This window comes from Phyllopteryx taeniolatus, chromosome 23 (genome assembly GCF_024500385.1).
Source record: "Phyllopteryx taeniolatus isolate TA_2022b chromosome 23, UOR_Ptae_1.2, whole genome shotgun sequence".
NCBI classification, from domain to species: Eukaryota; Metazoa; Chordata; class Actinopteri; order Syngnathiformes; family Syngnathidae; genus Phyllopteryx; species Phyllopteryx taeniolatus.
This window is the reverse complement of record NC_084524.1, coordinates 5,963,093-5,976,473: the sequence shown is the minus strand read 5'-3', so window position 1 is coordinate 5,976,473 and position 13,381 is coordinate 5,963,093. Positions and strand designations below refer to the sequence as shown.

General features: G+C 43.1%; 1 protein-coding gene across 2 annotated transcripts in view; it reads left to right on the top strand.

Annotated features, from left to right (window-relative positions):
* LOC133472854 (phospholipid-transporting ATPase ABCA1-like) overlaps positions 1-13,381 on the top strand; it is a 71,326-nt gene that overhangs the window by 46,412 nt on the left and 11,533 nt on the right. For both annotated transcript variants that reach the window (XM_061764293.1, XM_061764292.1), the window contains exons 31-40: positions 1,273-1,371; positions 1,859-2,048; positions 5,379-5,473; positions 5,555-5,660; positions 6,155-6,229; positions 8,333-8,502; positions 8,576-8,753; positions 8,825-8,940; positions 9,768-9,912; positions 11,988-12,111. In XM_061764293.1, the coding sequence (XP_061620277.1) occupies positions 1,273-1,371; positions 1,859-2,048; positions 5,379-5,473; positions 5,555-5,660; positions 6,155-6,229; positions 8,333-8,502; positions 8,576-8,753; positions 8,825-8,940; positions 9,768-9,912; positions 11,988-12,111 (1,298 nt within the window). The remainder of the gene's footprint in view (positions 1-1,272; positions 1,372-1,858; positions 2,049-5,378; positions 5,474-5,554; positions 5,661-6,154; positions 6,230-8,332; positions 8,503-8,575; positions 8,754-8,824; positions 8,941-9,767; positions 9,913-11,987; positions 12,112-13,381) is intronic.

Genomic DNA, 13,381 nt, shown 5'->3' with positions numbered 1-13,381 from the left:
AAGTGACCTTGAAACTGTCCACTTAAAGGCGACTACACGCGCTACGTCTCTCCACAGGCATGCCTCATAAACCGTCTCGTTTACCTCTCTTTGATGGGTGATTATGATGGAAGAGGTTCTGGACCCAGCTAGTCTTTGTTAGTCTGTTAGCCTCTTTCTAATAGCTCAGCTCTTGCTTGGTGCCCGGATTCATTAGTTCCGCCTTTTTGGCGTATATACGCAATGCCCAAGTCCGCTTTTTATTACCTTGGAACACTGTGGTAACCCAGCCATTGTTAATTGCAGAACAGATGGCTGCACATAATCCATTTTTACAACAGGACCACTTCGATTACGTTCACTGGTGGCTAAGGAAACGGCCGTACGACCTTCATGGAGATGCCTCGAAATGAGACAATGAGCACTACAATAATCCACACGGCCCACTTGCTTGTTGTCATTCTTGGCTGAGAGCCAAATCCATGGTCTTTATGGACCTGTAGTATGTGCTGAGAGTGTGTGTGCTCTTGAACCATCACAAGGGACAACGATTTTACACATAATGAGCATTTCTCTTATGGCGCATGAGTATTTGATGATTTTCGTTATTGGATTATGGAGAAAATGTCCGACCTTTTAAATCCTGGCGCTCCCAGATTTTTGGGGCTGCGATACCTTGGGCTGGACTCCTTTGCTACCAGTTTCCTGAGGAAAATCCTTTGTTGCCAGATCATTCTTCAAACTATCAATGAGGAGACGAATGGTACTATAAGACACGCATTTTATTTTATATCTAACAACCCAGAGGTTGCCCCAGAAAAACTGGACTGGACAGACTGGCGGATTTTGCCAGGGGGTATACTTGTTGACCTGGGAGGTCACTGGGGAAAACTGAAAGTCAAAGTCTTTGGAGTTCTAGTAGTAGTACTTTTTACGGCTGCAAGACGCTAGACTCGATGACGCCTTTGGTATCGAGTCCCTGAGAAATATCCTTAGGTAGCGAGATCATTTTTGAACGCCCATTGGGATACTACTGTTACTATAAAGTATACTTTTCCGAAAAGGGATACAATCCGTAGGTACCTCTGACGGGTGGTCTAGGCCCAGAGGGTTACAACGGAAAATCTGGATCAGACAGAATGGCAGATATTGCCACAGGGCGAAGTGGAGACTGCTTGTCGGCCTCGGCGGTCACGAGTGAAAACACAAAGTCTAAAACACCAGCTAGGAGACTATGGCTACTATGTGGCACGCTTGATGTCGTGATATTGATTACATTTCCCTTCTTTGCAGTAACGATGCACCGGGAAATGCAGAGGCATCTAAGGTGGTGGAAACCCTGGTGAACAATCCCGGCTTCGGAACGCGTTGCATGGATGGCGACCCGATCCCGTGAGTATGTTTTTCCCGTGTCCTGCTGCTGGTTAATATCGGCGATATATAGTATCCAACATGAGTGCGGCTCTCTCCAGCTGCAAAAAGCCATGCTCCTCCTCAAGCACTGGCAATGAGAAAAGAATGAGACAACAAACCGGAAATTGATCGCGCAACCATAATGTTGCAGAAAGAACTACAATGCTGGTTCATATATAACAATCACGGTTTATCATCTGCACCCTTGCAAAACATCAAATTCAAACTCATACGAGACACAAATTACCTGAACATTTTGGTGGCATTCCAAATTATTGCACTTTTTCGGCACAAGTTGTTACCAAAATCGGGGAAACTGCACAGGCATCTCTGTCCTGGCTCATCAGGACTCATCTTGCATTTTACGAGCCACCCGAATTAACACTCACTGAAATGTTGCCTTTTAATAAAACAACATTGTTGTTAAAAGTCGTGATTTCGATACTTTGCCGACATTTCCCTGCAGGGGTCTACCTTGTGTCTCCCACCTCTCCGATTGGCTCACGCCATCTGTGGACCAGTCGGTGTCCGACGTTTTCCTGGAGGGCAACTGGAGCATGTCCAATCCCTCCCCTTCCTGCCAGTGCAGCACCCCTCAACGCCAAATCATGCTGCCCGACTGTCCGCCCGCTGCAGGGGGGCTCCCGCCTCCTCAGGTGCTTTGACTTGACGGTCATAATTCATCATTTCATTGTGAATGAAGAAATTCCGCTGTCTGTTCCATATGTAGTGCTGTGAAAAAGGATTGGACACCTTTTCAAATTCATAGTTGTTTTTTTTTTTTTTTTTGCAGTTTCCTCACTTTAATGTTAAAAACCATCAAACTAATGTATGACCAAATTGGTACAGTTGACCTGGAAATTTCAGTTAAATTTCAAATAGATTGAATTCCGGCCCATATTATCCCCCAAACTGTCGTCAAATTCCAAATCGTACGAAAAGGAGCACATTTTGACGGATGAATTCCAAGTTGTACATATTGTTCCAGAAAAAGTTGGCCAAATTCCATATTACCATTAAAAAATAATAAATCTTCAAAGTTTGGTCACATTTGATTATGCTGCAAAGTGGCAATTTGATGGCAGGAATAATAATTAGAATACCAATAAATAAAGCTGCAAACAATGTCCAATGTGCCTCAGTATGCTCCGCCCTGATTAATAATTTCATTGATCGAAGACTTCAACGAATTCTTTTCCCTGAGTCTGTCAATGAGGAATAAATCAAGGGTAGCAGTGTGGGCATGACCGAATATACTTCAGTGACAGAGACCACCCACACAAAGCCAAGCACATCGCCAAGATGAATTCCCTTTGACCCCCCCCACCCCCTTTTCCTGAAAGCTTCCCCTATTGAATAAATCATGACAAAGTGTGCCCATTTCTTCACTGGCTCCTTTAATCCCGCCCGTCCTCGCTATGCCGTCCTTGAGAAAGTCCAGAGAAGACGAGAAAAAAAAGCACCGACACCGCGGGAGGTGTGAAATCATCGTTTCCATGGAAATGGCAGGCCGCGGTAAGCCCACCATCAATTGCCAGGTATTGACTCTGCCGTTGTTTAACCTTCATAGATGAAGATCCGGGCGACAGAATTTGTTTGCAAATTGCCGAGTCGAGTCTGAGCGTGCCGTTTGTGTGGTGTTCACCGAGGGCTGCGAGGGTTTTTCCTGGCTCAAATTAAGGTAGAGGTTAGTGGCAGTCAGTCAAATTCCAGATTGTTCCACAAACCCCAATTCCAGTGAAGTTGGGCATTTTCTTCCCTGGAAGATTTTATCGACTTTATGGGTACATTTTTCCTCAAAAATGTTGGTTGAATTCCAAATGGTACGACTTCAGGGCCATTGACGTTGAGCGGTGCCACTGAAAGCGCATCATAAGTCGCATGCTGTAAGCAATTTGGCAAACACACGAGACAAATCTTATCTCCCGAAGAACTCTTGACCACAGAGCCGAACACAACACGTTTAAATGTTAAAGACTTTTCTTTCCCCTACGCAGGTAACATTTCAATTTTGGCTGTGAGCAACGTGGCAATACGAAAACCACACAGCCGAGAATGCGGCACGGTCTTATCAGGTTCCGAAAGATGTGATTACCGCTGGCTTTTTGCATTTGCCTCACACACCTGCAACTTCCCACTGGCTGAATGCAAAAGCGTGAAGCCGTTTTGTACCAACAGATGTCGTCATGTGGAGCTCGGCCAATATAATTATAGCCACGCTGCATTCGCTGGCGTGTTTGTTCGCAGATAAGCCAAGGTTGCTTTGTCACCTGATTGCTAAACCAGACGGCTTTGTCTCGTCGTACGACATCTTCGTCGCCAGACAGATGAAAGTCGACCGTTTGGCCAGCGTTATTCTGCTCCACACCCAAGTAGCATGTCAAGGAGGTGGGAAATATCTGATGGGGATGGTCAGCAATTGAAGAAAGGCTTTGAGGTATTCTCTAGGGTCTGTGCCCTGCCACAAATAGCCAAAACATGCGAGGAATTGATTTTGCACCCACACAAAAAGGTTTGTAATTGTCTAAAGATGCCACAAGATGGCGGCAAAGCACTTTTTTTCTGCTCACACAATGCTATGGCCTAACGAAATGAAGCATTTCCGCACTTTCCAGGGGTCCTTCAAAAGCAGATGTTGTCTGAAAACTACCAAATTCAAATAACGGAAACTAGATCGTTGGGCGACGCTAACTTGTGAAACATTTGAGTTGTCGTCACTGACGGCTGAGCATGACAACGAAGTTTGATGACTAAACGCAAAACTCGAATAATCAGCTCCACAAAGTCAGAGCAAGCTTCACTTAAAAACGTTCAATTTAGTAGGCTTGTCTACCAACAGTAGACCTACAAAAAACATTGTAGAAAGCATGCCCAAAAAGACATTCCCAGGGCTCCTATAAAAACAAATTTGTTGTCGAGATTTGCCCGATAGCTACCAATTTCAAACGAAACAATGTTTTTTCTTCATCGTGGGCTGAGCCAGTCAGCAAAGTTTGATGCCATTAAATAGTAAAGTGCACCGATGCAGGTTGCACCTCGGCCGCTCGATCGCGGCTTTAATTAGTTATATGCTATCTCTCGATTGATTGGGTGGGGTCCTCAGCCGCCGCGGTGCGGCCACAGCAATTACAGGACACTTCTGTCAGTCTTGGTGCATGCAAAACGGTATCAATGCACTTGCATGTATCCGCAGACACACACCCCTAGGACTCTTTCCCTGGGTGTGGGGTCATGCACTTCCTGCGACAAATAACTCGTGAATATGCAAACCGCGTGTGTATCCCCTCACTTATACTCTCGTCCTGTAGACTTTTATAATTCACATAATTGATGCCACCACACTTCAGTTGTACAGCCGGGTTCACGACCCTGGTCCTGCATGCTTCTTGTCCTGTTCTATCTTGTCCTGTCCTTCCCTCACAGGGTGTAGCACTACAGCCCCACGCAACATTCATATTTAATGTTTCATTGTTGTAGATAATGTCATGATTTACTTCTCTCATCCTGTTTACAATTAGTGCTTTGTCTTTTGTCTTTGTTTCTCTCTCCCCTCTAGAAACCTTTTTTCTATTCGACTGATCAAGTCTGATTCTCAATAAACCTCAAATATAATACCACAGCGGAAGCTTAAAAACTCCACTGTGATACAGTCAAACTGTTCCGGCATAAAAGGGATACAGATTTTCCATTCTGCTTGACCTAACAGCAAAACAGGACAAAAAAAAAAAAAGACCAAAAAAAGTTAGATGCTAGCTCTCTCTAATCACGCACAGGTTCAAGCAGCGTGGAGAATCCACATCGCCGAGTCTCTTCCTAATTGGCTCTTTCAATGGAGCCATTTATTCACAGAAGGGCATCTAATTAGGTTCCTTTGACATATGGAGGGTTTTTTTCCAACCTCGTAGCCGAGCTTAACTGACTGTTGTGACGATACTTTATTTATTCATTTTATGTATATATGTTTTTTTTTTTTTTTTTTTTTACAGAGGATCCAGAACACAACCGACACGCTCCTGGATTTAACGGGACGAAATATGACCGACTTCCTGGTCAAGACCTTTGAGCGGTCCGGCAAAACCAGGTAATAGCAACGCACGAGAAACGGACTCGTTTGTGGTCTTTAATTAGCATCTTTGTTTTTAAATGTATATTTAAAAAAAAGGTACGGCGGGATCTCGGTTGGCGCTGTCAACTCTCAAGTCCGCCTGAGCGAGGCAGAGATCGAGGCCACGTTCCAGGATCTGAAAGATATCTTCAATTATTCCCAGGTAAGCGGGGGGGGAAACAAACAAAAAAAACATCAAGCAGCCATTGGCTCGTCGGGTAGAGAGAGAAACATCATTGGTCACTTTCCAGTGGTGCCTTGTGATACGAGTTTAATTCGGTCTGTGACCACGTTTGGATCTCACATCATACGTTCTTTGCAAAAATGTCGGAGGCCGCACTATGGCTATTTTCTCTTCACTCCATGCCACATCCGCTCTCTCCGCTGGGCTGATGATTAATTTGGGCTCAGACAGGGGGAAACCCATTTGCATTTATATCGCAGGTGTAATGTGGCCGCCGCGTCTGTTACGGAGCAGCGTGGTGGCGGAAATCGCCAGCATGTCATTTCCCCGACACTCGTTTCCCGCGAGGCCCGAAACGGAAGCGCGAGGTCATTTTGAACCTGTGCGCTCCTCTCCCGCCGCATCCCACTTACTTACAGTCGAAGTTTTCCGAGTGTGTCCAATTAAGTCTTGTTTTGCTTCGTCTTCATTAGGCCAACGTGACGGACGAGCTCCTCCGCACAGCCGAAACGCTTCTCAAGAAGCTGGGAACTAAACACAATCTGAAGGTAGCTGCGTATGTAATCGTGTGTGTGCTATGCGAGTAAGTATATATACATACAGTACATATATATTTCTATATATACATATAGCTATATAGATGTATATTGCCGCACCAAGTGTCGGGGGCTCGCTTGAATGGTGCCTTGTGCGACACTGCTTGGAGATGTATAAACCGTTTTACACTCAAAGCCAGAAACTCATGGGATTAAGACTGAATCTTTTTTTTTTTAATTGTATTTGGTGATTCTAATGCCATTTTACGACTATAATTAGCAGATTTTCTGGCCAATACGATTCCCACATCTAATATGGCTGATGTGTTGGCATATTGCACAGAAAGGGGTTCGAGGCGGCGTCTGTGTATACAAGTGATAAAATGGTGACGCATACAGGAGCAAACAGCATTTTTGGTTTTCTGCGGGTGGGTAATTTAAATTCAGATTTTCATTTCATAAATACGAGGGGGGGCTCATTCAAACATTTAGTGTTGGATTTGAAATTAAGCTTCAAGCCCAGTGTCTTTTTTTTCCCCCAGAGTTGCAAATATTTTTGTTGCATGCAGAAATTAAAAAAAAAAAAAAAACTGAAAAGGAAAACTCTGTATGAACCACATTGTAGAGTCCATCCATCCATCCATTTTCTGAGCCGCTTCTCCTCACTAGGGTCGCGGGCGTGCTGGAGTCTATCCCAGCTGTCATCGGGCAGGAGGCGGGGTACACCCTGAACTGGTTGGCAGCCAATCGCAGGGCACATAGGAACAAACAACCATTCGCACTCACAGTCATGCCTACGGGCAATTTAGAGTCTCCAATTCATGCATGTTTTTGGGATGTGGGAGGAAACCGGAGTACCCGGAGAAAACCCACGCAGGCACGGGGAGAACATGCAAACTCCACACAGGCGGGGCCGGGGTTTGAACCCGGGTCCTCAGAACTGTGAGGCTGACGCTCTAACCAGTCGCCCACCGTGCCGCCACATTGTAGAGTCACTGTAAAAAGAAAAAAAAACAAATATGTGGGTCTATTATGGACCAACATTGACTTTCATCATGTAGGCCTGTGCGCCGAACATTATTTTCAGGCTGATTCAGATTAGATTGGCAATAACAAAAACACACCATTGTTTCTTTCTATTCTTAATGCCGTAGTGATGGAGAACTCAACATGAGTATTTCTTAACACAGAAATAGGTGCAATGATAAAATAAAAATGACATAAAAAAAATTATTATTATTATTTTTTTTTTTTTAAGAGATTTTTGCCTCAAGTGAGTGGGGCAATGTGGTGTGTTCATACAGTATACACATATATGTGTAGAGCTGGTGACAAATTTAGAAAATATCGCTTCATATGATTGCCAGATTAGTAAATGTTCCATGAAATAAATAACTGAAGATGAAACTTTTATTTTTGTGTTCAAAAGTGTAACTATGAGTTTAACCTTTACAAAATCTTAAACAAACTACTCGATTGCGGCACAAGGTGGTGCTTCGAGGTCATATTTGGGATAGGCTCCAGCAGCCCGCGACCCTAGTGAGGATAAGCGGTAAAAAGAAAATGGATGTCATGTTTGAGACGACGGCAGAACGGCGCGTGACCAGAGGGAGACAATCACAAGCAGATCTGAAGGAAAATGTGCAATTTAATTATACATTTCCTCCCGGTCATGTAATGGACTACAATGACATACACTTTGCAATTACATTACGTAATCTCGTTACATGTCATTCTTTACTCCCCATCACTATGTATATGAATGTGTGTGCAAGTAACTGTGTACTGTATGTGTGTGAAACTGCTTTTGTCTGTGTGCGCGCGCGAGCCGACAAAAGGAATCCAGCTCGTGTTTGTACCTGACACTCCAAACGCCGCACGCTCCTAATTAGTGTGGTAGCGTCAACGGGGCGTCCGTTCCCTTCCCTCCGCCTATTCTCTTTCTTCCATTTGTTCTTTATTTTTTTCCCCCCCTCCGTCTCCTTGTAACCCGAGCGCCACGCAGGCTCACAGAATCGCTGGCATGAGCGGAACAGATTCTTGACCCACTTTTTTAAACGCCGTTTGTGTCGTGACTGCACACAAAATGGAAACTGTTGTTTCTACCAATGACAGGTCTGGTTCTACAACCAGGCGTGGCACGGCCTGGTGTCGTTCCTCAGCGTGGCCGACAACGCCGTACTGAGGGCGGGCGTGGCGGTGGGCGAGGACCCCCGGCGTTACGGCATCTCGGCATCCAGTCACCCCCTCAACCTGACCAAGGAGCAGCTCTCCTTCGTGGCCTTGTGAGTCGCCATGAGCATCAAGAAGGCGAAAACGGGCCCAGTGGGGTCAGCTTGCCTTTTTTCCCCTCCTCAGGGCCACGACCTCCACAGACTTGGTGGTGTCCATCTGCGTCATCTTCGCCATGTCCTTCATCCCTGCCAGCTTCGTCCTCTTCCTCATCCAAGAGCGGGTGAGCAAAGCCAAGCACCTGCAGTTCGTCAGCGGCGTCAACCCGGCCATCTACTGGTTGGCCAATTTGGCCTGGGACATGGTACGTAGCGTCGCGACGATGAGAACGAACGCCGCGCTCCGGAGAGAAGTTGACCTTGTGCTGTTTGGCAGTGCAACTACGCCGTCCCGTGCATCATCGTCGTCGTCATCTTCCTCTGCTTCCAACAAGAGGCCTACGTGTCTGCACCCAACCTGCCCGCTCTGGTTCTGCTGCTGGTCTTCTACGGGTACGCACACAGTAGTGCATCGAAAACGTTCCAACAAGTGTGCACAAAATATACCCAATAGTGCCTAGAAAATGTTAATGGTAAGAATACCGCTAGTGGTACGTGGGCACCCTCTAGTGGAACGCAAAAATATCACTCTTATTTAAGTCGCAGTTTTTTGTTTTTTTTTAGCACAGTGCTAATGTTTTAAGTGCATACTGTTACAGCGGTGTACTCGCTGTAAATCATTGTAATACCCACTGGTATGAACTATAGAAAATGTGCCACATAATGTAGCTTATAGAAAATGTGCTGCATACACTCAAAACGAATAATCTTACCAAAAGCACGGACTCTTAGTGACATGAAATTTTTCCATGTAATTTCTTTAAGACTAATGCACGATTGTCATTTAAGTACATACCGTTGAATTATTCTTAACAAATAAACTTTTAGTTTTATCACTTTCAAATAGTTTTCTTCAACAAAAAAAAAAAGGCTTCATTTGTTAGGGCCAAGAAAAGATTTTTTAATGTAACAAATAAAAAGAAATGTACCAGATAGTGCCAATAAAATATTCTGCATAGCAAATAAAAAAATGCCACAAATAATGTCTATAAAACATTCATCTTATACAAAATGTACCTTACAAAGTATATAAAAGGTGGCACACAGAAAATGTGCCGCATAGTAAATAAAAACTGTTCCAATGTCTATAAAATATTCCGCATAGAGTATATAAAATGTGCCGCATGGCAACTAAAAAATGTACCAAATAATGTCGATAAAATATTCTGCGTAACGTATATACTGAAAATTGTGCCACTTTTGCCCCTTGTTTGCCACAGGTGGTCCATCACGCCCACGATGTACCCGGCGTCGTTCGTGTTCAGCGTGCCCAGCACCGCCTACGTGGTGCTCACCTGCGTCAACCTCTTCATCGGCATCAACGGCAGCGTGGCCACCTTCGTCATGGAGCTTTTGGATGACGACGTAGGTCGTGCAAAGCGGTTCTACAATGTGCTGCATCCTCGCAGAAAAAAAAAATCTGTCACATAGTGACTATCCATAGTGCTGTTTAGCCTCATATAGCATGTGCCGCATAGCATCGGCCACACAGCGTATATAAAGCATCTGCAGCATAGCATTTATGAAATGTGCTGCGTAATGCTGATAAAGCATTATACCGTGTACATAAAATGTGCTTCATAGCATCGGAAGCGTAGCGTATACTGTAAATAGTGTCGAATAGCAAATATCAAGTGTGCCGCATAGCAGATGTATAGGAAAACTTTTTGGAAAAAGTCATCACAGATGTCTATCGTTGGTTTGCTGTGTGTGTCTGTGTATGTGTGTGTGTGTGTGTGTGTGTGTGTGTGTGTCTGTCTGTGTGTATGGGCTCGTGGGACGCTTAATTGCAAGTTAGCGGCAAACAAAGGCGTGTGGCCAGCAGGTGGCAGTCCTAGAAGATTCCCTTCATCCTCTTCAGTGTTTTTCAAAGGCGCTCGTTTTCCTTCATTCTCTTTCACATGCGCTCTTGTCATCTGTCTTTTAGCCAGCGTTCATTTCCAAACTGCGAGCCGGCTTCGTCTGTCAATTGCTTCACTTATAAGCATTTGAAAATTGTCTTATCAGCAAAGCACGTACAATATGTATAAGATGTAATGAATATCATATCACAAATTTGATGTATGGGTTCAAATGTGACCCACAGCGTGTTGAAAAACGTATCGACAAGTGTCAATAAAATAGTGTATACGCTGAAATAAGCCACATAAAGCATGTTAAATTGCTGCATAGCGTTAATACAATGGGACCAATAGTTTATTGAAAAAAAAAAAGTTATGACTATAAAATGTTCCACATAATGTATATAAAATGTGCTGCATAGTTTCTCAATAAATGCATTGAATCGTTTCTATAAAATGCACTACAATGTGTATACACAATAAAATGTGTCGCATAGCATATTTGAAAAGTGCCACATATCATGTACTGTATACAGTACGCAGTGCTGCACAGAGCAAATGAAATGTTTCGCATAGTGCTTAAATTTGCCACGGAGCATAATTAAAACGTACACGTAAACAAAATATGTCGCATAGCACATAAAATTTGCCACATAGTTGTCGACATTATAGTCTACATTAAAATATGATAAATAAAGTCATTAAAATGTACTGCTCGGCGTATATTCAGTAAACAGTGCTGTACAATGTGTATTTAATGTGCCACATAGCGGAAATCAAATGTTGCATAGCATGCAATGTGCCACATAGCGTCTAGGCAGTAAAATATGCCGTGTAGCGTATATACAGTAAATAGTGCTGCATTGTGCATAGAAATGTTCCACATAGCATCAATAAAATGTCACATAGTCTAAATAAAATGTATCACATAGCATATATAAATGTGCCACATATCACATGTATGCAGTAAACATTGCTGCACAATGCATATAAAATGTGTCACATAGATTAGCAACAATAAAATATGCCGCAAAAATGTGCTGCATAGTGTGTAGACAGTAAAGTAGCACACAAGCATATCTCAAATGTGCAGAATAGCGTGTATAATGTAAATGTTTGGCATAGCGAAGTGTTCTTCAAGTGGGTTGATGAACTGGGGCACGGCGGAGGACGTTGGAGTTACCTCATTTTGCTCCGTCGGAGGTTTTGGCAGCGCGTCCTCCTTCTGCCGCTAATGAATGAAGGTTTGCTGCAGGAACAGGAACGAGGCGGCGGCGGAGGGTCAGATAAGAACCTCGCCGGCTCGAGCGCCTTCAAAAGTGGCCGTGAATGATTTATGGGCGTAAAGGGGAGCTGTTGAGCGTTTCATCATCTTTGACGAGAAATCTCTCACATCTGCGTGATGAACAACCGCTGGAGAGAAGACGTGTAATTACACCTATTGATCTCACATTAGCTCTCGCTACAGCATTCGGATGACTTTGTTTTAAGGCTTTTCCGTTATAGAAGGCTTCCAAAAAGTGGGTGGAGAAAAAAAAAAAAAAACTACAACAAAAACATAATTCCTGTGCGCGTGTGTGTGTGTGTTGTCTTTCCCAGAGTGTGTCGTACATCAACGACATTGTGAAACAAGTGCTCCTCGTATTCCCCCACTTCTGTCTTGGCCGAGGACTGATTGACATGGCTAAGAACCAGGCCATGGCCAACCTCTTCAGCAGCTTTGGTGAGAAAATTTAAATATGCCATGAAGGGGGGCCACATCGTGTTAAGAAAATGTGCCACATAGTATTGTAGTTTCTGCGTTTTTTACCCCCCCCCCCAAAAAAAATTGTCAACAGTCAATGGTGCGCATTATACATAAGTATAGGGGAAAATGGAGGGGGGGGAAACTTTCCCATTTTATAAATGTATGCTGCCATCTAGTGGTTATAAAAAGCTGTACACTTTCATTCCAATATGCCACCGCCACCAAGAGGTTATGAAAAAGGTGTAGCCTACACTTTCATTCCAATATGACAGGGGTACGTATGACTGCATATATGTACAGTTGTGCTCAAGTTTACATACCCTGGCAGAATTTGTGGAATATTGTTTTTTTTTAAATACGACTGATGACTAAACAACAACCATCATTTATTTCTTTATGGTTATGTTTTGTTTAATGATAATGCTTTTCTGAAATGCTTGACAGTTGAATTTTAATCCTATTAAAATAAAATTCAATGTGTTTCGCCTGGCCCTTCCTGTTTTCTTTAAAGAATTGTACCCATCTTACAAATTCTGCCTGGGTCATCAAACATATAAGCACAACTGTATTTAAAAATACATTAAATAATAAATAAAAAGAAAATATTACGTGTTCAAACAAAGTGCTTAGCTTTCGAATAATTCTTTGAAAAAAAACTTTAAAAAATACAGATAATACAATTTTATATATATATATAATGTTTTGATGGGTAGAAGCAAAATCATGCATTGTAAAAATCCATTATACATGAGTAGAAGGATTTTCCAGAATTTTCAGGTCAACTTTGGGGGAGCGTATTATACATGAGAAATTATGTGTATAATAACTTTAAAAATGTGCTGCGTAGCATACGTCAAAACTGTAAAACAGCGTACGTAAAAATGTGCCGCTTAGCATATGTAAACTGTGCTAAATAGCAAAAATGTGGCAAAGCATTTATGAAATGAGCCGCATAGCATATATTAAAGGTGCCACATTGCATATATAAAAGTTGTCACAAATGGTAGATAAAATATTCAACATAGCGTCTCTCAAATGCACCGCATAGCTTGTATAAAAGTTGCTGAATAGGATACGCAAAAAGTCCCGCATAGCGTGTGTAGAATGTGCTACATAGCATGTATAGATGCTGCTATACATGTTACATTGGCTTACAAAAATAGTAAATATGCACGCCGATTTGGCAGAAATGACAATGACATGACGAGTAGAGATTTATGTTTTTTTTTTTTTTTAAGGCTACGTG